Below are 25,719 nucleotides of genomic sequence, written 5' to 3' on the forward strand. Positions count from 1 at the left end.
AATTAACTTTTATTTTAGTTTTAATTTGTTATTTTTAGTTTTATTTTAGTTTTAGTTTTTTATTTTATTTCAGCTTGTAATTTTAGTACTTTAGTACTTATTTCACTTAGTTGCCATGGCACATTTTCATTTAGTTTTTGATTTAATACTTATATTTATTTTATTTCAATTAATGAAGGGATTTCTGAAGGATCATGTGACACTGAAGACTCGAGTAATGATGCTGGAAATTCAGCTTCGATCACAGGAATAAATGACATTTAAAAAATATTAAAATGTAAGTTATTTTAAATAATTTAAAATTAAATAATAATGTAATAATTCAGTTCAAATCACATTTAGTTGTACAACGCTTTCTACAATACATATTGTTTCGAAGCAGCTTCACAGAAAATGCATGCATCTACATTACAATTTAAAGTGGTTCGTTATATCAGAGGAGACTGTGTCGGAGTTATGTATTTCAGAAATGTACATATACTAAGCACACAGTTAACAATGTATTATTAATCAATGTAAAAAAATAAATGAAAGCACAAACAATGGGCTAAGTGAAACAAGAATACATGATTAGGGTATATAGAAAATTGAGCATTGATGCATGTTGATGCAGAGTTGATGATAATTTTTACTATATATATATATATATATATATATATATATATAATATTTATTCTTAAGCCTGTCAAATGCCAGTTGTCAGTATCTAAATAATCCAAATAATTTCTAAATATCTTTATCTAAATTAACTGGATGTATTCAAGTAAGTCCATGAAATTGTGATACAGTGGAATGTACCACTGAAACAATTGCACATATACAGCTACCTAGAACATAATACCATTACCAATGGGTAAAGTGATGTCAAACACACACATGAACTCACTCACTCTCATTTATTATCATAAATGTCAGGTTCTTGGATACAGTAAGCGAGCTGACTGTCTCTGAGCTTTTAACAGTCCCTAAACACTCTCTTTTCAACCCAACGCTCCACAGATTGAATGACCTCTTCATGTTCTGCATCCAAGGCCTTGCGATTCTCCAGGGCTATAAATGGCAAAGAATTCAACCCATGGCCATAATTCTTCTTCAGCAGTTTTAGCCCTGCAGCACAACTTTAGTAGCCTATAAAATGAATAAAAGCAGCTGTTGTGCTCTTTTGTGTCTGACCTGATGTGATCTCTCCTCTCAGGAAGGATATCTGCGCAGGCATGAATCAGCCGTGTGAAACGCTAGGCTTGTCTCACCTGTCGGGCATGTGCCAGTCACATCGCTCCTGCAATATCAACGAGGACTCGGGGCTACCGGTTGCTTTCACCATCGCTCATGAGCTTGGACACAGGTACGTTTGTATGAAATACGTGCAGTTAAATATCCAAAAACCACAAGGCCAGTGTTATATATTTTGTTCAGTTGAGTACTTACAATATCCCAAATGTGTCCAACTATTTGTAAATTGTGAGAAAATTGATATTTTAAACTAAGGACCCGGGACTTTTCAGCATAGCGTCTGAAGAAGTCGCCTGTCAATTGCGTCATATCTGCGCTACCCTCGGTTTCAGGTTTTATTTGGCAGAAGCGCTTTACTCTTAGCAATGTGAACAAGTGAACGCAACATCATAATATCATTTTCAACACACTTAAATGTATATAACATGATAAACAGAGCTGCATTACCTCATAATCATGACCGGAAAAGCGGAAATAGTGCGGGCTCCCGGCGACTGTGTCCCGTCCCGTCATAATAAAAGTCCCGGTGCTCACGAGGCGGGTATTTGTGTAACAGTCCCTCCAGCGGCCGTGCTCAGCTCTACAACACTCAGTCCTGCTCTGCTTCACACTACAGTAACGTTAATAACCGCATGCATGAACGTGATTTCTGCCCGAGTCTTAATTTCCACCAGCTGTGAGGTGAAGACCACATGTCCCAAGATGCTGTGCTCACACTTTGTGTCATCAAACTACACCTTTGTTTTGAATAGGCGCCCTCTAGCGGACGCAAAGTTGCACAGTGCACCTTTAAATATTTAATTTATTATATTATTTTTTATTTTAAATGGGGGTTTAACGATGGATATGTCACGTGGTTGAACAGAAAGTGTAAATACATTTTCTGATAAAACATTTTAGAAAAAACTGTGAAAAATCCATTTCTCTATTATAATATAATAAAAAACAGATTCAAAGTACATCAATGGCAAATCAAAGTTTTGCTCAAAATGGGTACTCAACAAGAAAAAACATAAAAAACAGGAAAAAGTCGGCACACCACGGCTCCAAAATATGTAAAAATCCGAAGCTAGACTCCCACACCGTTGGTAACATTTTGAGCACATAGGCTCTTCATCAGACTTTGTCAATTATAATATAATAAATGCATGCAAATGTAGTGCATCTATATACAATTAAATTGTTTTACATTGCACACTAAAACTATCAAATAATGTGACGTTATTTTACTTTTTAAATACACATTTCTGGTGTTTTATTTCACTATTCAACTGTGCCGGTTATTCCAAAGAAATAAAGGTTTGCTTTCATAATCCTTCATTAGAAAACTTGCTCTCAAAAGACTTTTCATTTCAACAGATCACAAATCTTTTGATCAATTCCTGATCCAGTCATTCCCTCTATTTTATTTCCTTGAAATACACTACCATTCAAAATTTGAGGTTGGATAAAAAAAAGAAAAGAAAAAAAAGAACAATGATTGATGCTTGTTTCTTGCCACATAATAAAAAATAAAAAGGTATTTGAGACTTGTCTCACAATTGAGACTTATTTTCTTCTAATTGTGAGTTTATATCTCGCAATTCTGTCTTCTTATCTTAGAATTGCGAGATATAATCTCGCAATATCTCGTGAGATATAATCTCGATTATATCTCGCAATTACGAGTTATAAATTCAGAATTGTGAGATGTAAACTTGCAATTGTGAGATAAAAAGTTGAAATTATCTTTTAAATTTTTTTATTCTGTGGCAAAAACAAACTTCCATATCAAATAGATCAAAAGTGTCAGTTAAAGCATTTGTAATTGTACAAATAAATTACAAATTTCAAATAAAAAAAAAATTCTATTAAATTACAATTGTATTTATTTATTTATTTATTTATTTATTTATTTATTTATTTATTTATTTATTTATTTATTTATTTATTTATTTATTTATTTTATTATTACAATTTAAATATTGTTCCCAAACGTAGTAAATTGGCTATAATTAATGTTGTATGTATAAACCTGAAGCAGCTTGTGTACTGCGTTAAGACTACTGCCTTAGCCCTAGTGAACAAGATAAAGGGGACTCACTAGAAAGATACAAAGCAAACATATACAATTCTGGAAAGTAGCCTATATATACGGCAAAAATGGAGAGAAGCGGTAATGAAATCCGAAGTATATTCGGAATCCATTTTTGCTTTGTCTTTTTATTCTCTGAAATTGTCTTGGGACCCTTTAAGACCTTCTGGAGGAACCCAGGTTTGAAAACCCCTGAATTAAAGAGTGATTCACCTCGTTTTGTGTTGTAGTTTCGGAATCCATCACGACGGTCAGGGGAACGACTGTGAGTTAGTGGGGAGACATCCCTTCATCATGTCCCGCCAGCTCCACTACGACTCCTCTCCTCTCACCTGGTCCTCCTGCAGCAAGGATTACATAACACGCTTTCTCGAGTGAGAACATGCACTCATGTACAGGAACATGTAATTGCATGCTTTATATCTTACGTCTTACCACAAATTTTTGAGTATTCCAGACAATAATCTTCATTCATAAAGCTCTGTTACCTTCCTCTCACCTGCTCAGTCGTGGCTGGGGTTTCTGTCTGGATGATCGTCCATCTAAGAGGGACCTCAGCACCCCGGTGGCGGCACCTGGAGTACGATACACACCCCAGCACCAGTGCCAGCTGCAGTACGGGCCCAACGCCACCTTCTGCTCGGAAGTCGATGTAAGAAGTGCCTTGTTTAAAAAAACAAGATAAAAAGAAAGGGCAAGATCCATATATATTTATATTCCCTTTATCTATTTATGTCTAACTTTATCTGCAGACATAGTACTTGCAAATCTCCTCATATAGCAGATTTTATAGAGATTGACTTTTATTACCCAGCTCTAATCTGCTGAATGCAACTATAATATCTTGAAATATTATACACATTAACATTGTGATTTTCTGTTAAGCTGCTTTAAAACAATGTGTATTGTGAAAAGCACTATATAAATTAAAAAATTGGCACATAAAAAAGGGTTATTTGCCCATGCAAAAGTGACCACCGTGGGGATATTAATAACTTTACTTCCACTTTTTGTGACAGTAGCCCTAAAACTGTGATCCATTAACTTTGGCACGGCCCATTTATAAGACAGTTTTGGCAAAATGTTTGTGATTTTATCACAAAGAACATGGATGGCCAATTTGTGTTGTTTTAAAAACATTTATTATTTGGTCTTTTGGAGAACTGTTGAGTAAAGCACACTCAGGTCTATATAATCAATATCATTTTATTCTTTTAATGGCAAAATTCCATGTTCACAAATGTAAGTTTTCCTGTAAAAAAACTCAGTTTTACATCATTCAATAAACAAATGGAGCATTATATTGAATTAATCCGATTTTCTATGAAGCAATAAGCTGTTCAAATTTTTTAAATGTGTAAACTTTTCAATGTCTTTATGTAGATCTACATTAAGCACTCCCCCTAGTGTTTGTTACATTTACGATTAGTTTTCTGTCTTTTGTTAATAAAAAAAGATATGAATATATATATATATATATATATATATATATATATATATATATATATATATATATATATATATATATATATATATATATATATATATATATATGAAAAGAAGTGTGATACTAGCATGTTCTGGATGAATTCCAGGGCATTGCAATGCGGTTGCTAGTCGGATTTTAGTGGATTGCTTTGCAGCTTCCAAGGTGTTCCTGGTGGTTGTTTATTGCCTCTACACTGTAAAAAATTATTGTTGTTTTTTGTTGGTTTAACTTAAAAAAGTAAGTAACCTGGTTGCCTAAAATTTTTAGAGTTTATTGAAATAAAAAAATTGAGCTGATACAATGAAGGAAATTTGTTTAATAAATAGAAACTCAAAATATTATTGTATCTGAACCACATAAAAAATTTGATAAATCATGAAAATAGAAATATTTGGCATGTTTCACTGCGTCATCAGAAATAAAACACACACAATTCCCCAATATGCTTACAAAATCTTTTAATAATATTTTAATAAAGGTTGTCGAATCTCAAAAAAAATTCATTGTATTAACTCAAACTTTTAAGGCAACCAGGTAACTTTTTTTCTAAATATTTTTTTTACTATGTACTTCTGTGGTATTTAGATCCTTAGATTTGGATTGGGACATTGTGGAATTTTTTTGGCCATTTTACTTTCCCCCAGCATAAATTGTCCAATCAAAACTTTCTGATTTTCTGAGAGAAAAAAAAAAATCTAATCACTTAAATGAAAACATTATTTCATGCCTCTCTTCAATAAAATGCATGATTTGGTGCTTTTATATCAGAGTTTAATGCTTTAGGTGTTTGCTCAAAAAGTTAAAAGTTTTTACAAGCTGAAGGATGAGTTGAATTTTTTTTGGTAATGGTCACCGGTACAGTTTATTTGATTTTCTTCTAACATATAATGTACTGTCTTGTCTCAAATAATGTTCTTCAAGTTGTAAAGTAATAATTCTGGCCCTTTTGGTTTCAGAATGTGTGTCAAATTCTGTGGTGCGCTGTAAATGGATCATGCCGCTCCAAACTGGACTCACCAGTTGACGGAACCAGGTGTGGACATGAGAAGGTAGGAAAGATTCACATGTAGAACGAAGTTGACCTAAAGGGTCAGTTCACCCAAAATTGAAAATTCTGTCATTCCTCACCCTCATGTCGTTCCAAACACGTAAGACTCTCGCTCATCTTCGGAACACAAATCAAATTGTTAGTTTTGTATGAAATCCGAGAGCTGTCTGACTTTTTTTTGCACACAAAAAGTATACTCGTCGCCTTATTAAATTATGGTTGAACCACTGGAGACACATGGACCGTTTGAACGATTTCTTTACAACATTTCTGGAGCTTGAAAGTGTTAATTAAATAGCTGAATATGGAGGGATCAGAGAGCTCTCGGGTTTCATAAAAATTATCTTCATTTGTGTTTTGAAGATGTACAAATGTACGGGTTTAGAACGATATGAGGGAGAGGAATTAAAATTTTTGGGTGAACACTTTTTTAAAAATATTTTTTTGTATTACTATATATTTAATGGTGTATCTGTGTGTGTCAGTGGTGTATCTCTGGTGAGTGTGTCATCGTCGGGAAGTTACCAGAAACAGTGCATGGAGGCTGGGGTCCCTGGAGCCCCTGGTCCTACTGCTCTCGGACCTGTGGAGCCGGCATCCAGTCAGCTGACAGGGAATGCAACCAGCCCAAGTACCACAGCCACTCTCTTCTGCTTCTGCTCTGCATTATTCCTCACAGTTTTTCTTTTATTCATTAGTGTTTTATGGTCAGTACGATTTTTTTTTAAAGAAATTAGTACTTTTATTCAGCACAGAGGCATTAACTTGATCAAAAGTGACCAGATCTAGAATGATTTCTGAAGGATCATGGGACACTGAAGTCTGGAGTAATGATGCTGAAAATGCAGCTTTGATCACAGGAATAAATAAAAAATAAAATAAAATAGAAAACCCTAAATTGCAATAATATTTCACATTATTATTGTTTTTAGTGTATCCCAGCAAGCAATTTTGTTTTTAAAAGACATCTAATATCCTAACACAGCCTGAACGTGACGCCTAGGCTAGTTTTCTTCAGTGCTGTGACGTATTTCCAAGTGAAAGGGAATATTGAATAAAGGGGAGGGTTTGACTTCAGTGCTCCTCCTCTCCATCTCTCGCTCATAGCAGAAAGCACAATCGTTTGAATATACTCCAGGGTTTCTACTGATACAAAGCCAAATGCTAATCGCTGAAGTAACCCTTTAAGACCTGTAACGTGCTAACAAAGTTAATAGGGGCAATTTTGATTTCATAAGGACTTTAACCTAGATGGTGAAATGACAGCTATTACTTGCTGGGTATGTTTGATCAAATAAAGGCATCACTGGTTAGCATAATAAACTTTTTTCAAAAACATAAACAAATCTTACAGATCTCAACCTTTTGAGTGTTAATGTGTCAGTCTGTATATATGCATATAAATCTATATATATATATTAAAAATTAAAAAGTAAAAAATCGAATGATTCATTCGTCACTAGAAATTAATGGTCAAGTCGGGCACATTGCATTCTGGGATATACTATATTCTGTGTGCAGTGTGCTTGTTGTATTCTGCACATTTTTCAAATGTGATGTACCATTATGGGGTGGATATTCTAATTCTATGCATACAGATATATTACATATGGGCTACTACTATAAACACACTGCATAAAAAGTATTGATAGGATGCTATCCTTTTCATGTATTTCTGCATTCTATCTTCTGTACTACCAGCAGAATACACTAGAGGGCACACCTGTATCCTGTTTGCAAACAGCTGCCTTTAGTGCTGTCATAAATTCATAAAACCAAACCAATTTGAGTCTTTATTAACTTATGTCCTTTTATTTCTCCCCATTTCAATTATTTCCCCTTCTCAGTCTTTCCTTGTACATTTTGCTGAAAATATAATCTGTAGCATGATTTTTGTTCCTGTTTGCAGACCTGAGTTTGGAGGGAAATATTGTACGGGTGAGAGGAAGCGCTACAGGATTTGCAACACGAAGCCGTGTGCCAGAAAACAGCCCTCCTTTAGAGAGATGCAGTGCAGTGAATTTAACACTGTACCTTACCACAATGAACTCTACGAGTGGATACCTGTTGCGACCTCCTGTAAGATCAATATTAAAATATTCAAATTCAAATATGTATATGTGCAAGGATGGAACAAGATCAATATTTACGGTCAATTTTCCCAGAAGAGAAAATATATTAGCGTTTAAAATTTTGAGGTCGGTGAGATTTTTTAAAAATGTTTTTGCAGGAAGGAAGTCTCTTCTGCTCACTATGGCTGCATTTATTTGACATAACATACAGTAAAAATTATTAAATATTATTACCATTTAAAATTTTAAAGTTTTCTATTAAACATAATTTTTAAATGTAATTTTCAAAGCTGTATTTTCAGCATCATTAATCCGGTCTTCACTATCACATGATCCTTCAGAAATCATTCTAAGATGCTGACTTTAAATTATGAATTTAAATTATGAATTATGAATTATGATTAAATTTGATATGAAATTTCTGATTATTATCAATGTTGAAAAGAGTTGTGCTGCTTCATATTTTTGTGGAAACCAAGATACATTTGTTCATGATTCTTTGATAAATTTAAAGTTCAAAAGAATAGCATTTATTTGATATAGAAATCTTTTGGAACATTTCAAATGTTTTTACTGTCACTTTTAAGTAATTTATTTAAAAAAAAATCTTACTGACCCCCAATTTTTACTATTGTATATTAGTCTTAACTTTCATTAGTACATTAGCATATTAAAGACTATTGATATATTTAGATTACAATAATTTCATGGGTCTAGCTTATTCAAAACTTATTCTCCTTTTAGTTCATGTAAAGTGCTACATCTGTAAACCATAGCGTCTGGACTAAACCACACCTAGTTGACTCCTTTGGGCCTGTAAGCAACCATCCCCGCTTCTGATTATATTTCTTCTCAAGAACAGTTTGAATAAACGACTGGCTTCAGAACTGCAGCGCTATTAATGTGTGTTACACTTGAGAAATGAAAACATGTGCTCTCTACAACTGAACAGCTGAGCCAAGACACTGAGTTAAACACGCTGCGGCGGGTCGAGGCCTGTTGACATGAACATAAAGCGTATTACACGTGGCTTTTTAGTTTTATAGAGTTTGTTGGTTCACTTTCAAGAATGCCCCAGTTTTATTAGCCAGCTTTAGAGGCGTGTGGATTCCTGACATAAATGTTTAGTCATTGTTGTTTGCTCTGTTTAAGCAGTTGGAGCACAGCAGGAATGTAGATTATAGCCTAAAGACCATTTGATGTTTGCATGGTAACAATATCTATTAATTATAAACTTTATATGATTTTTCTGGGTCTCTTGGTAACTTAGATTTACACACAAAAAAGAAGTTATGTGACAGTATCTGTGCCTAAACTACTGTTCAAAGGTTTGGGCTCAGTAAGATTATTATTATTTTTTTAAATAAATTAATATTTTTATTTAGCAAGGATGTATTAAATTGATCAAAGTCACAGTAAAGACATTTATAATGCTACTAAACATTTCTATTTCAAATAAATGCGAACTTTTTATGTATCAAAGAATCCTTAAAAAAAAAGTCATGGTTTGTACAAAAATATTAAGCTCCACAATTGTTTTCAACATTGATAATGATAAATGTTTCTTGAGCATCAAATACTAGAGCCTCATATTAGAATGATTTCTGAAGGATCATGTGACACTGAAGACTGGAGTAATGATGCTGTAAATGCAGTTTTGGTCAAAGAAATAAAATACATTTTAAAATGTATTTTAATAGAAAACATTTATTTTACATTTTAATAATATTTCACAATATTTTACATTTGCATTTTTAATAAAATAAATGCAGCATTGGTGAGCAGAAGAAAATTAAAAATCTTGACAGTGTATATTCAAATATAAAGCACTTATAAACTGTAAGTAAATTGAGGGTTTGGTTGCATGTATGTACAATTTACTGATATTACTATGGTAAGTATGTGTAACAAACGTAACAAGGACACTGTAAAATAAAGTGTTTACTACCATGGTACTTTTTTGTATTTTCCATGATATTAAATCTACTAGTATACATCTATAATGTATTAGTATAAAGGATTTTAAACAAACACAATAATAAAATGTTTCACAGTATCATACCGTAAATAAAAGGCCCGTCTCTCTCTCACAGCGCGCCAATGCGAGTTACACTGCAGGCCTTTGGATGAGGACTTTTCTGAGAAGATGTTGGATGCGGTCACAGATGGAACGCCCTGCTTCATGAACAACAACAGCAGGAACATCTGTGTCAATGGTGTGTGCAAGGTAGTGTGGCTGGGTATGTCTTACTCAACCCATTTGTGCTTGTGTGTGCGTCCGTGTACAGATGTTTTGTTTGAGTTCTGTGGCTGCACACCAAGTTTATAACAAAGTATTTTGTGACACCGTTACATGTCTGAATGTCATAACATATTATCAAAGCAAGCATCTGTGCTGCACAAGCTTCATTAACAACATTTTCTTCATTCTTCTTCTTCAATGTCTTTGAATCAGATGAAGCTTATGTGACTTTTAGTGGATGTATGAAGTCAGTTCTCCTCAAGTAACTACAGGTCTAATTCATTACATTAACTTGAAACATATTCCACTAACATTTCACAAACGCAAAGTGGCGCAGTACCTTTTAGCTTCATTTTGAACTAGGCACCATTCAAAGCTTTTTATGCTCACCAAGGCTGCAATTATTTGGTCAAAATACTGTAAGAACAGCAATATTGTGAAATATATATTACATTTTCTATATTAATATCAGTAATTTTAATGTTTTAAATGTGCTATGTATTTTCTTAGATTCTTTGATGAACAGAAAGTAAGGTAAAAATAACTATTTATTTGAATATAAATCTTTTATAACAATATAAATGTCTAGATAGAAATAGTAAAAGATTTCTCGTCTAGGTGAAAAGCTGTCTCTTAAGTGTAAGGGTGAAGTTAGGATAGAATATGCCAACGCTACGTTTACATTACGATTGCCCTCTAGTTTTGCTTTTCATAGAAATAAAAACAATTTAATTTAGGTGGATAACCGTCGCTTCCGCATGTTCACAGAATTTAAAAGTGAATGTAAACAGGAACGCTCCTTCAAACACGATTTCAATGCGTTACTGCTGTTTGAATGCGGCTCCCTGAAGCATGTAAATATCTCACAATATGAAAACTATCTCTTAGCTCTGTATCTGTATGCTTGAAGAAAAATCTGGTCTCTATTTGCACTTTGAATATTGACAACTTTGATTATGGTTATTGTTTGCACTTAATATCTATGATCAATTTGTGGGAAGGAGTTCAGTCAGGAGGTCAAAAGAAGCTCATGTGCAGGTCTAAGGTCTGAAGAGACAATCATACAGGAGAGAAGCCAGTCAGTTGAGTTTTTGGCAAAACCTTTACAGTGCTTGTTGTCTTTTACTGCATATGATAATTCATATTTAGAAAGTAGAACTGAAAACTATTTTTCTAGTCATGTATTTCATCATTGAGGATTTCTTAAAAATACTACATAAAAATCTTGTGTCATTCTACTCATATTCGCTGTTCTGCCTCAAGAAATTTGATCTGAAACACGGATTGAGGATCCGAACGCAGCTTTTATTGGGGCAATCCAGAATACATAATTAATCCATATCCATAATTAATCGTAATCCATAAAACAGGCAATTGTTCAAAACCACAGAGCAAACCATCCAGATAATAACAAAGGTCCAAGGCACAGGAGAATAGGCAGAAAATCAAGACCATATCACAGAAACGGCGCTCAGAAATGCAGTGTAACCCCAACAAGACTTCACAATGAGTGAATGAACACAGCGGGTTTAAATAGGCAAACATATATGAGATAATGATAAACAGGTGATAGTAATCAGAACATGGCAAATGGGTTATGGGAAATGTAGTTCAGCAAGTGGTGCCAAAGTACTAGGGAGGCGTGCCATCTGGTGGAGATCAAGAGCACTCCAGCCTGTGACAAATCTGGCATTATTTAAATTATGACATTATTAAAAAGTCTTTAATTATTATTTTTACATATACATATATTGGTTGGTCAGAAGCATGTAGGTGCATTTTTTTTTTCTCCTAATATTAATCTTTCATGAATTCTGAATTATGTTTTTGTGCTATAGAGAACAACTATATTGTGTGTGTGTGTGTGTGTGTGTACGTGTGTACGTGTGTACGTGTGTACGTGTGCGTGTAATCTTTCTCCAGGAGGTGGGTTGTGATTTCGGCATTAATTCTAATGCTAAAGAGGACAGCTGTGGTGTTTGTCTCGGTGATGGATCCACTTGTGAGACGGTGAAGGACAACTTTGTGAAGCAAGATGGATTTGGTGTGTAGTAAATACTTGACTTATATATTTAGATATTTAATAGATTAAATCATATTTAACAAATGATGAATAAAATGACATATGTCCAGATGTATACGTACTATACGTGTGTGTTGAAACTCCAATGTTTGGATGATGTCTTTATAGGGTTTATAAGTGAGATCATGTGATTTCCTATAAATCACTATAGGCTTTATATATCACTAGGCTTTCCTATAGCTCAAACAGTAGAGCATGGCACTAGCAATGCCAAGGTCATGGGTTTGATTCCCAGGGAGAGCAGGAATTGACAAAATGTAAAATGTGTACCTTGAATGCAATGTAAGTCGCTTTGGATAAAAGCGTCTGTCAAATGCATAAATGTGAAATGTGAATGTGATTTAGGTTACATGGACCTGGTTTTGATCCCTAAGGGAGCTCGGGATATCTTCATACAGGAAGTAGAAGAGGCTGGGAATTTCCTTGCGATCCGAGCGGCTGATTCAGATGAGTATTACCTCAATGGGAATTACATCATTCAGTGGAACGGAGAGTATGAGGCAGGTGGCACAAAGTTTTACTACGAGCGGAGCGGTAATATGGAGAATCTCACCTCTGCAGGACCAACAACTGAACCTGTGATGATCCAGGTACTGATCCTCACACATGTAAACACATCTGCCTAAATGCACATATATTAAAGGAATATTCTGGGTTTAATATCTTTTAAACTCTATAGATACCATCAGGTTTAGAAAAATGGTGCACTTACATTTAATGTCTATAGGGCAAGAGATTGTGAGAGTTGTAATGTAAAGTTAAAAAACAATCATTAAATTAATTAAAATAGTGAGAGTTCCATCACATCCTTTTGTGACACAGATATGCATTTTTTTTTTTGTATTAACATGTTGAGTAAAGATTCAATGTTATTTACTGTGGTTATCAAACAAAAACAACCCACTAAACCTGAAACATTTCTTTGAGGAACCAATGGACAATTTGCCCAGAAAGCATTTTTGTTAGAATACCGAATTTTTAATCAATTCAATTCTCTGGTGAAAAATAATTTCATTATTGGAGCAGAGTGATTTTGATTTATCCCTCTTCTTCTGACATTATTTATGTGAGAAAGCATGAAAAAATAGCATGACAAATAAAGCTGTTGCATCTAAGACTGGCAGCACTTGCAGAACAAGATGATTTCTTGAATACAGCCATGAAATGATGGATGTTTTTGTTTTAATTTGAAATGTTCAGTTGTTGTTCCAAGAGCTGAATCCTGGTGTCAAGTATGAGTACACAATTAAGAGGAGTCGCCCCCTTGGAAACAAAATTCTGGAACCAGAATACATCTGGAAATACGGAGCCTGGACTGACTGCAGCACCACCTGTGGCCTTGGTATGGACAGAGATTCTCTGTACTTTTCATTACAGTCCATATTTAAAGTCCTCATGAAATAAAAAAGTTGTTAGTTAGTCTTGTTAAACTTACTGTTATCTATAATAATAATAATAATAATAGATTTTATTTATAATGCACTTTTCATTCCGAAGAATCTCAAAGTGCAACAAAGGGGGAAAAAATAACAAAACAAAACAATGAATAACAAGTAAAAATATAGAATACTACAAACAATCAACCAACACAGAAAACAGAACAGAAACAGAGCTGATGGTGAACAGAAACAGAGCTGATGGTGAACAGAAACAGAGCTGATGGTGAACAGAAACAGAGCTGATGGTGAACAGAAACAGAGCTGATGGTGAACAGAAACAGAGCTGATGGTGAACAGAAACAGAGCTGATGGTGAACAGAAACAGAGCTGATGGTGAACAGAAACAGAGCTGATGGTGAACAGAAACAGAGCTGATGGTGAACAGAAACAGAGCTGATGGTGAACAGAAACAGAGCTGATGGTGAACAGAAACAGAGCTGATGGTGAACAGAAACAGAGCTGATGGTGAACAGAAACAGAGCTGATTGTGGAAGTCTCTGTTAGCTCCGCAGCACACTGTGGTCCACTCCATGTTTTAAATTTCTCCCAGCGGCAGTGTCCTGATGACATCGTCGAGGCATGACAGCTGAAGACCAGAGATGATGGGTCTTAGATTTACACAAAAAAAAGAAGTTATGTGGCAGTATCTGTGCCTAAACTACTGTTCAAAGGTTTGGGGTCAGTAAGATTATTATAATTTTTTTAAATAAATTAATATTTTTATTTAGCAAGGATGTATTAAATTGATCAAAAGTCACAGTAAAGACATTCCGCAGCCGAGAAGCGGAACATCCCAACATCATGCTGGACGCCGATGACGATGGCCCGGATGACGCTAGCCCGGTGCAAACTTCAGCCACCATGCAGCTTAAGCCTGAGGGAGACCACCAGTGAGCAGCCGCGGCGAGCAACATCAAATGTCCTTCAAACCAGAACCAACCGCTGCAATTCAAACATAAACATCAGAGAAGCGGTGGAAAACGGCGAACGGTGAACAACGTCCTCTCAGTGGCTGCCAGCAATCAGCAACAGTCGCAATTGTAGCTCTGACTGTTAGACTAGTCACAAACATAAGAAAATAAAATAAAATCTAAATCTAATAGTACAGTAACATGATTTGTGGGTGGAGAAGCGGCCAACAGACAACGCCAGCGTCCTCTCCCCCACGTTGCCTATATGCTAGTGTGATCCAAAACAATGACAAAATTCGCATTTAGAAGAAATTAGCATTCAAAACTTACAGTCTCTCACTTCAATGATTTTGATGACATCACTCATCAGATTTTCTGTCCAATCAAATGCTGTCTAGAATCTGAAGACCCGCCCCCTACATTACAAATAGACACTGAAGCTGAGGCTGAAATCGGTCACTTGTTCACACATTTACTATTTTCCACATGGTGAATGGTGCATAGGGTACTTTATAGGGGATAGGGAACGATTCAGCCTCTAAATATGCTTTCTATTGGGGTGAATGAAGTCTGGTTTCACGGTAGTGTCACGCAAAACGCTGCAGTACACACACACACACACACACACACACGTTTGTTTTTTTGTGACATATGGGACATTCCATAGGCGTAATGGTTTTTATACTGTACAAACCGTATTTTCTATCCCCTTACACTGCCCCCCCCCCCCCCCCCCCCCACACACACACACACACACTCATATACACACACTCACACAGACAGACAGTCTGGTCCAATCCAGAGACACAATAGCACACAGCAGAATATATGCACGAGTTGGCGAAGACCACAAAATATATCAGACTCATTTGAATTATGCACAGAATGCTGTATTTTAAAGCGATATGAAGGAGATTAGGAGTAGAAATGGTTAGAGATTAGGAGGAAACTGCAGCTTTAATCACCTGCTCTGGTCGAGATATAAATGAAACGCTATTGTGTTTTTAAAAGGGGTGGAACGGCACGATATGTCCCGCCTTGTCTTCCTGTTTCAGTGGGAATTATGTCAACACATTGAATAATGCTGTGTGTCTCAAGGCACTTCATTGGTCTTTAAATTGACTCATCATAATCTTTTTTTTTTTTTTTTAAACAATTGAAATATTTTTTTCAATAGCTTTGATAGCTGCTGGTATGTCAATTTTTTTTCACTCTGTATAGGTGAGCAGCTTCAACCTGTGCGCTGTTTTGAGGCAGAGGTTGGCGTGGTTGAAGAAACACTGTGTGACTCCAGTACACGTCCTGATGACAGGCATCGCAAGTGCAAGAACATGGACTGCCCTGCACGGTACGATACTGTAAAAATAATGGCTATGTGTTAAGAAAAGCACACCATCATACTAGTCTTATTATTTCTGCAGTGTGTGGTTTGTTTACTATGTATATAATCATTGTTTTTAAAATCGGTTTGTTGAACCTAGAATAAAAATGCTTTTTATTTCCTTAAATAGGAAAAATGTATCTTTTAATATTGTATACAGTTTCACATAAAATATACATCACCATTAAAAAAATTAAATGGTATTCTCAGCAAACTTCCAAGGGGAAAGTATTTGTATTAGTATTTATATATTTTTATAATGAATATACATATTTCTAGTTATGCTAAGCTCTAAAATATATTTTATTGCGTAGAAACTGTGTAAACTAAACTCTGTGCTGACTTCAGGTGGTGGGTTGGAGGATGGCAGACATGCTCGGCTACATGCGGTCCAAACGGAGTGAGAAAGCGTACCATTCTGTGTGTGCGTACGGTGGCCGGAGAGGAGCGGGTTCTGCACCCTGGGGACTGTAAGCAGCTGCTCAAACCCAAACCTGTGGTACCTTGCAACCGAGATGTACCGTGTGGGTCAGAATGGACTGTGGGGAACTGGAGCGAGGTGGGCTGTTTTATTGCTGTGTTATTTATGGAAGATCTATTTATCTGTGTATCAGTTTAGAGAGCCCCTAAATGGACATTAGAATTGTAAAAAGATGGAAATTGCATTCACTCGAAAATATTTTGCCTTCCCCCAAGTAACTTTGCGTTCACTCGCAGAAACATTTGTGATGGAAATAATGACGCTGGAGGGAAAACTATATTTCAGTGCTTTTGGGAGCAAACGTGAAGTTTGTCTTAGTAATGTAATAAAACTTTTGCAAGAGGTTTGTGAGTGAACGCAACAGTACTGAAGTATAATTTTTCCTACCCTCTCATACAGTTTTCCCATCACCATGTCCATTAGAACCTTTGTAACAGTTACATGTTTTGTTTGGAATTGTTCTGGATTTGAAAGAAAACTTCACCCTGAAAATTAAAATTGTTTTAATACGTTCTCACATTTTGACTTTTTTTCTTTGACTTACTTCAAAGTAACTATTTTTGGCTTTCAAAAGGCAAAAATAACAGTAAAAGTAATAAAATCATAATGATGGATGGATGTGCAGAATGGATGGATGGATGTTCAGGATGTGCAGGATGGATGGGTGGGTGGATGGATGTGCAGGATGGATAAGTGGATGGATGGATGTGCAGGATGGATGAGTGAATGATGGATGGATGAGTGGATGTGCAGGATGGATGGATGGATGGATTTGCATGATGGATGAGTGGATGGCTGGATGTGCAGGATGGATGGTTGGATGTGCAGGATGGATGGATGGATGGATGGATGGATGGATGGATGGATGGATGGATGGATGGATGGATGAAAGGGTGGATGGATGGACGTGCAGGATGGGTGGATGGATGGATGTGCAGAATGAATGGGTGGATGGATGTGCAGGATGGATGTGCAGGATGGATGGATGGATTTGCAGAATGAATGGATGGATGGATGAGTGGATGAATGAGTACGATGGATATATGAAAGGGTGGATGGATGGATGTGTAGGATGGATGAGTGCATGGATGGATGTGCAGGATGGATGGATGGATGAAAGGGTGGATAGATGGATGGATGGATGGATGGATGGATGTGCATGATGGATGAGTGGATGGCTGGATGTGCAGGATAGATGGATGGATGGATGGATGGATGGATGGATGGATGGATGGATGGATGGATGGATGGATGGATGGATGGATGGATGGATGAAAGGGTGGATGGATGGACGTGCAGGATGGATGGATGGATGGATGGGTGGATGTACAGGATGGATAGATGGATGGATGTGCATAATGAATGGGTGGATGGATGGATGTGCAGAATGAATGGGTGGATGGATGGATGGATGTGCAGGATGGATGGATGGATTTGCAGAATGAATAGATGGATGGATGAGTGGATGAATGAGTACGATGGATAGATGAAAGGGTGGATGGATGGATGTGTAGGATGGATGAGTGCATGGATGGATGGATGGATGAAAGGGTGGATAGATGGATGGATGGATGGATGAATGAATGAATAGATGGATGGATAAATGGATGGATGGATGGATGGATGTGCACTATTCCAAGTCTTCTGAAGTTATGCAATTGCTTTGAATGAAGATGGGACCGAAGTTCAAGTTGTAGTTGTCACTTTTGTATAGTAATTAGTTGCATTGTAATTATTATTTAATTTTTGTGTTACTGGAATATATGATTGTCATCCCGCAGTGCTCTCTGTCTTGTGATGGAGGAATAAAGTCCAGAATTGTCAAATGTGTGGCAAAGCAACCCAGCCAGTGCAGCCCTTCCAGTCGACCTCGTGCCACAATCCTCTGTAACCTCCAGAGCTGCTCGTCCACTAACAGATGGACAGGTTCTCCGTTTCGACCACGATTCCGACCTAGAGTCCCTCCTAAAATCCCAACGCAGGCCCCCGGGACCCAAACACCAGGATATAGCACCACTATCACGCCTCCAAACACCCCTACTTCTATTACGACACACACCAACACTTCCCCAACAGACACAACATCTGACATCATCCATGAAGAGGACCGAGACTTTATCTTGGTGAGTGATGGTCACAAAGATAGTGGCGGTCGGGGAACGGTTCCCACAAACACTAAAGATCAGGGAACTGCGGACGACGAGGAGGGAAGTACAGACCTGCAACCTCCGGATAAAAGCTACACAACGGGTTATGATTATATAGTAGAAGATCCCACTGGAGAAGAAAGGGCACGTGATGTTGATGTGTTTACCAGCACTCCTAAAGAAGTCCCCACATCCACTGTCAGACCAACCACAACTCGAGCACCAGTGCATACTAACACTGACACTACAAAACCAGCTACTACCAGCAGAACCCAATACATTGATCTGACAACACAGCAATGCATTAAAACAAGCCCGTATGAACTAAATACCACCCCAAACCCAAAAGTGATGCATATGAATACTCAAAGTCCACAAGTAACTTTTCCTACAGTGAAGATACTGAGAAAGGCCTTGCAAACACCGAAAGGACCAAACAAAGGGAAGGCGCCTAAATCTCTAAAGACGCCGACCACCACCGATGACTACGGGAACCTGAATGCACGAAATCCCGTCAGTAGGAGTGCATTCTGGGAAGTGGGCAACTGGAGTGATGTAAGAATGCAAACTTATTATTATTTAATGTCTAAGGGGATCACCTGCCTCTCGTTAAGACTTATCACTAGAAGTGCATTTCCAGAAGGAAACGGCAATGCTTGTGTGGTAGCACAAGCATTAGGTTTTAGACTTTGATGATGCTGTTGTCGTTTTCATGAATATCGGAATATTCTTGAATCAAGATATATCTACAGAGCCCCTTTCACACTGCGATACCGGCAAATACACGGTTAATGCGACCCGGCATTTGTTCCCGGGCCGCTAGATTTGGTCCATTCATACTGCCAGCGAAATACCATAATATGTGCGCTTTCACACACAACTGGTAACGGTCCCGGGTCGAGTTGACATGCGACATCCTGATGTGACGTATAATGGCGAGCAATCTCAGCTTCAGCGCGGATAGTAAGGAGCTCCGTGGTCTCGACTTGTGTCCAGTTTGCGCACATTTCTGCTTGATTAACTTTAGTTTCTTTTGTATACGAACACTCTCTGCATTTAAAACACAGACTATCTCTTCTGGCACTGCAGGGTTGTATTATTGAAAAAACAAGCTCTAGGAGTCGCACGATAACTACGTACACGTTGCGGCATTAGTTTCGGCTTTTGTTCACACAGCGCTCGTCCCGGGTCAAATCCCGCAATGTTACTAGGTCCCCGACCCGGGTTCAATTCGGTAATCAATTCCGGGACGTGGTTGCTTTCACACAGAAGGCGACCCGGCAATGTTCCGGGAATATTCCGGGTCCGACGTGCAGTGTGAAAGGGGCTCATGAGACGCAAAATAACATAAGATTATGGGCCAGATTTACTAACATTTTAGCGCAAGCTCAAACCCTCTTTTTGGTGTTTGCGCTCGTCAATTTACTGGTATTTGCTCCATTATTTACCGCCTAAAAATCTTAAACAATACACTAGTTTGCGCTGCTCTTGGTAGATTGTGTTGGTCATTATGGAAATGATCCGGCTGTGTCTTTGCACTCCCAACTTTCCTCTCCCATCTGTGTTTTTATGGGATTGCGCTCTCACGCTAATTTTCCCTGTTTAGAATCTGGCCTTATTTCTTGTTTTCTGATGAATTTTATAAAAATTAAGTGAGTTTATGCTCAAAATGTACAAATATCTGTCAATTGGGTAATAAATAAATTGTAAAAAAATGTTTTTTGATTAAAACAAATTTGGCTTACCCCATGGGATTTTTTCTTAAGGTAAGTTTAGTTTTCTTATCCCATTGGCAATATTTTTTTCTTGTTTTAATTACAAACACAATTTTGATATTTCTCAGAATGCAAGACTTTTACCCAGGATATTTTGATAAAAATAAATGTTTTCACGTTTGATACAATTTAGGAATAAAATATTAATTTATTTCCAAAAAAGAAAAATCATTCTGACCCCAAAAATGTTATCATTGAACTTCAAACTAGTGTACCTTTTTATTTACACTTGAATCACTTAGAGGAACCCATCTGAGATAATGAAAAGCAGTACTAATAATGAATTTAAAGCACTCGAATATAGTCTCTAATATATATTCTTTGTCCCAGTGCTCCACTACGTGTGGTCTTGGAGCGGTGTGGCGGTCTGTAACCTGTAGCTCAGAGCGTGAGGAAGATTGCGCCCGTGAGGAGAAGCCAGAACCTGCCCGACGATGCAACCTGCGACCCTGCGCCATCTGGAAGAGTGGTAACTGGACCAAGGTAAAGCCACGTTTCCAAACGAGACCTTGATTACTGTATGCTGTTCTGAACTGTGAGATCTCCCTCTCCTTAGTGTCCCGAGGGCTGTGTGTCTGATATGAAGCATCGAGAAGTGCAGTGCATCGACACCAAAAGCAGACGTCCATTGAGGCCGTTTCACTGTCAGGCTCTTTCATACAAACCACCCATCAGTCTGCCCTGCAACAGTCGGCCCTGCCTGCAGTGGATGTACTCACCCTGGGGAGAGGTACTAATTTGACATACTGATGTTACAGTGCAGACAATTGTCTAGTCTAGATTAGGGATGTGACCGTATCAAATTTTAATATCACAATAATTGCTGAAGCTTTTATTGATAAGTTACAAAGTTACAAAACTTAAAGTCATCCTAGGTGTATAAAAAATGTCCTGGCTCTTCCCAGCTTTATAATAGCAGTGAATTGTTGCTCCGTTTTTTGAAGTCCATAAAAGTGCATCTATCCATCATATAACACAGCTCAAGGGGGTTATATAATTCCTTCTGAAGCAAAGCAATGTGTTTGTGTGAGAAAAATATCCACATTTAAAACGTTATAAATTAAAATATAGAGCTTCCGCCAGATAGGGAAAAAATTTAACTGGTGTGCAATGTAGTCAGACGTAAATTGTTATTATTGTATATCGTTTTGCCATATATCATCACATGTCTAGTCTAGATCAATGTTTTTCATCTGTGATTGACAGTGCTCTAAAAGCTGTGGGCAGGGAGTGAAGGAAAGACTTGTGTACTGCCCAGAGTATCAGCGCTGCAATGTCACGCTCAAACCCTCCAGCACTGAGTCCTGCCATCGGCAGCCCTGCATCGGCTGGGCGACTGAAGCCTGGGGTCAGGTAAAACACTGCTCAAACCTCACTCTTCATTTATAGAAAGGAGTAAATGTAGTGTTTGGCTAGAGATCATGAGAAATGCAATATGTTGACACACTATTAGTAAGAAGAAATGAATGCTTTAATTTGGCAAGGTTGCATTAAACTGATCAAAAGAGACATTCAATACATTCAAAAAAATGTCTGTTCTTTTGAACTTTCTATCAATCAAAGAATCATGAAAAAAATGTATCGTGGTTTCAATCATATCAAATATGAATCAGCCTAACTTTTTCTTCAATGATAGTAATAAATATTTCTTGAAAAGCAAATCATTATAATAGAATGATTTCTGAAGGATCATGTGACACTGAGGACTGGAGTAATGAAGCTGAAAATTCTGCTTTGACCACAGGAATAAATTACATTTTATCATATACAGGTCCTTCTAAAAAAAATTGCATATTGTGATAAAGTTCATTATTTTCCATAATGTAATGATAAAAATTAAACTTTCATATATTTTAGATTCATTGCACACCAACTGAAATATTTCAGGTCTTTTATTGTTTTAATACTGATGATTTTGGCATACAGCTCATGAAAACCCAAAATTCCTATCTCAAAAAATTAGCCTATCATGAAAAGGTTCTCTAAACGAGCTATTAACCTAATCATCTGAATCAACTAATTAACTCTAAACACCTGCAAAAGATTCCTGAGGCTTTTACAAACTCCCAGCCTGGTTCATTACTCAAAACCGCAATCATGGGTAAGACTGCCGACCTGACTGCTGTCCAGAAGGCCATCATTGACACCCTCAAGCGAGAGGGTAAGACACAGAAAGAAATTTCTGAACGAATAGGCTGTTCACAGAGTGCTGTATCAAGGCACCTCAGTGGGAAGTCTGTGGGAAGGAAAAAGTGTGGCAAAAAACGCTGCACAACGAGAAGAGGTGACCGGACCCTGAGGAAGATTGTGGAGAAGGACCGATTCCAGAGCTTGGGGGACCTGCAGAAGCAGTGGACTGAGTCTGGAGTAGAAACATCCAGAGCCACCGTGCACAGGCGTGTGCAGGAAATGGGCTACAGGTGCCGCATTCCCCAGGTCAAACCACTTTTGGGCTACAGAGAAGCAGCACTGGACTGTTGCTCAGTGGTCCAAAGTACTTTTTTCGGATGAAAGCAAATTTTGCATGTCATTCGGAAATCAAGGTGCCAGAGTCTGGAGGAAGACTGGGGAGAAGGAAATCCCAAAATGCCTGAAGTCCAGTGTCAAGTACCCACAGTCAGTGATGGTCTGGGGTGCCATGTCAGCTGCTGGTGTTGGTCCACTGTGTTTTATCAAGGGCAGGGTCAATGCAGCTCGCTATCAGGAGATTTGGGAGCACTTCATGCTTCCATCTGCTGAAAAGCTTTATGGAGATGATTTCGTTTTTCAGCTCGACCTAGCACCTGCTCACAGTGCCAAAACCACTGGTAAATGGTTTACTGACCATGGTATTACTGTGCTCAATTGGCCTGCCAACTCTCCTGACCTGAACCCCATAGAGAATCTGTGGGATATTGTGAAGAGAAAGTTGAGAGACGCAAGACCCAACACTCTGGATGAGCTTAAGGCCGCTATCGAAGCATCCTGGGCCTCCATAACACCTCAGCAGTGCCACAGGCTGATCGCCTCCACGTCACGCCGCATTGAAGCAGTCATTTCTGCAAAAGGATTCCCGACAAAGTATTGAGTGCATAACTGAACATAATTATTTGAAGGTTGAATTAATTTTTTGTATTAAAAACACTTTTCTTTTATTGGTCGGATGAAATATGCTAATTTTTTAAGATATATAAATATATGAAAGTTTAATTTTTATCATTACATTATGGAAAATAATGAACTTCTTGAACTTAATGAACTTATCACAATATGCAATTTTTTTTAGAAGGACCTGTACTTGCATAGGAAACAGTTATTTTAAATTGTAATAATATTCAATAATAAAATGCAGCCTTGGTGAGCATAGGGCAGATATTGCAAGATACTTCGGTAACACTTTACAATAAGGTCCCATTTGTTAACATTAGTTAACATTCAAATTTCAGCAAATACTTATACATTATTAAAATAAAAAAATGTATCAGTTAATATTATTTAATAGAGCTAACATTAACTAATATTTAACAGAATGTATGTTTACTAATTGGTGTTAAAAAAGATTAATAAAAACTGTAACGAATATATTGCTCAATGTTACCTAAAGCATTAATATTGTCACCTATAAATAAAGTGTTATTGTAAATTGTCACAGAGACAAAAACGCTAAATCAAACTTTTGAACAGTAGTTTATTTCCTATTAAAACAGGAAGGTGGGGCAGGACATATCAAAAGGGCCTTTTGTAAAAGTCAAATCAGGTTTAATTTACAATCCATGATTTGCGTGGTATTTATAATCATGTGTGCGGGATGTTCGTTTTTACAGAGGGCATTTTATTGGACAAAAATTGGTATACGTCCCTTCCTGTGCACCAATCATGTAATCAAGGTTTTTAATGATTAACAGTGCTCCAGAAGTTGCGGTGGAGGGGTTCAGAAGAGAGAGGTGAGGTGCTTAAACCAGGAATCCGGCGAGGAAGAAAAGACATCACTGTGTGCAAATAGCAATAAACCCGACAGTGTGCAGAACTGCAACCCAGAGGAGTGTAAAACTGAACTAGGTAAACTCAGTTATATAATATCCTGTCCTGTTTGTTTCATAATTTATGATAAACTTACACTGTCCCCTAAATGTATTTGGACACTTAAAATGCCTGAATGTCATTGCATTAGATACTGCAAGATCTTTTCTCTTTACTCTATTTTTGTGGATGTGTGAAGTCAGTTCTCCTTAAACAAGTGTCTAAGCAGAGGAACCATAGTTCATTACATTAACTATGAGCATGATTCACTAACATGCTGATCCACTGGATGTCTAATGCAATGACAATTTATAGATTTTTAAGCATGGCTTATGTGTGTCATTGTTTGAAATCTTATATATATATATATTTATAATATATATATATATAAGAGACCAAATACTGTATGTATCTGTTTTCCCCAGATATATCCAAGAAGACATCCTGGAAAATACACAGGTGCTGGTCATATAATTAGAATATTTTGAGTTGATTTATTTCACTAATTCCATTCAAAAAGTAAAACTTGTAAATTATATTTATTCATTACACACTTTATTACACAATTTATTCATTATTCATTTATTCATTACACATCTGATATATTTCGGAAACTTTACACTGGACCTCAAGAAATGTGGATTGTGTGCCTCTCCTCTCTCCCTCCAGACTCTGGGACCCTGTTTCCAAAGGAAATGCAAAATTAACTTTCATCAGAGAACATAACTTTGGACCACTCAGCAGCAGTCCAGTCCTTTTTGTCTTTAGCTCAGGCGAGATGCTTCTGACGCTGTCTGTTGTTCAATAGTGGCTTGACACAAGGGATGGGACAGGTGAAACCCATGTCTTGCATACGTCTGTGCGCAGTTGTTCTTGAAGTACTGACTCCAGCTGCAGTCCACTCTTTGTGAATCTCCCCCACATTTTTGAATGGGTTTTGTTTCACAATCTTTTCCAGGGTGCGGTTATCCCTATTGCTTGTACACTTTTTTTTCTACCACATCTTTTCCTTCACTTCGCCTCACTATTAATGTTTGACACAGAGCTCTGTGAACAGCCAGCCTCTTTTGCAATGATCTTTTGTGTCTTGCTCTCCTTGTGCAAGGTGTAAATGGTCGTCTTTTGGACAACTGTCAAGTCAGCAGTCTTCCCCATGATTGTGTAGCCTACAGAACTAGACTCAAAGACCGTTTAAAGGCCTTTGCAGGTGTTTTAAGTTGATTAGCTGACTAGAGTGTGGCACCAGGTGTCTTCAATATTGAACCTTTTCACAATATTCTAATTTTCTAAGATACTGAATTCGGGATTTCTTTAGTTGTCAGTTATAATCATCAAAATGAAAAGA

The 25,719-nt window shown here is 37.2% G+C and overlaps 1 protein-coding gene across 2 annotated transcripts in view; it reads left to right on the forward strand.

Annotated features, from left to right (window-relative positions):
• Positions 1-25,719, forward strand: part of adamts12 (ADAM metallopeptidase with thrombospondin type 1 motif, 12) — a 45,912-nt gene that overhangs the window by 17,008 nt on the left and 3,185 nt on the right. For both annotated transcript variants that reach the window (XM_067439571.1, XM_067439572.1), the window contains 17 exons: positions 1,196-1,345; positions 3,538-3,681; positions 3,815-3,959; positions 5,753-5,845; positions 6,330-6,475; positions 7,754-7,923; positions 10,010-10,143; positions 12,082-12,202; positions 12,587-12,831; positions 13,442-13,583; positions 15,813-15,939; positions 16,321-16,531; positions 18,235-19,155; positions 20,706-20,858; positions 20,932-21,105; positions 21,582-21,728; positions 24,260-24,413. In XM_067439571.1, the coding sequence (XP_067295672.1) occupies positions 1,196-1,345; positions 3,538-3,681; positions 3,815-3,959; positions 5,753-5,845; positions 6,330-6,475; positions 7,754-7,923; positions 10,010-10,143; positions 12,082-12,202; positions 12,587-12,831; positions 13,442-13,583; positions 15,813-15,939; positions 16,321-16,531; positions 18,235-19,155; positions 20,706-20,858; positions 20,932-21,105; positions 21,582-21,728; positions 24,260-24,413 (3,377 nt within the window). The remainder of the gene's footprint in view (positions 1-1,195; positions 1,346-3,537; positions 3,682-3,814; positions 3,960-5,752; positions 5,846-6,329; positions 6,476-7,753; positions 7,924-10,009; positions 10,144-12,081; positions 12,203-12,586; positions 12,832-13,441; positions 13,584-15,812; positions 15,940-16,320; positions 16,532-18,234; positions 19,156-20,705; positions 20,859-20,931; positions 21,106-21,581; positions 21,729-24,259; positions 24,414-25,719) is intronic.

The sequence above is a fragment of the Pseudorasbora parva genome, chromosome 3, assembly GCF_024679245.1.
Source record: "Pseudorasbora parva isolate DD20220531a chromosome 3, ASM2467924v1, whole genome shotgun sequence".
Taxonomy (NCBI): Eukaryota; Metazoa; Chordata; class Actinopteri; order Cypriniformes; family Gobionidae; genus Pseudorasbora; species Pseudorasbora parva.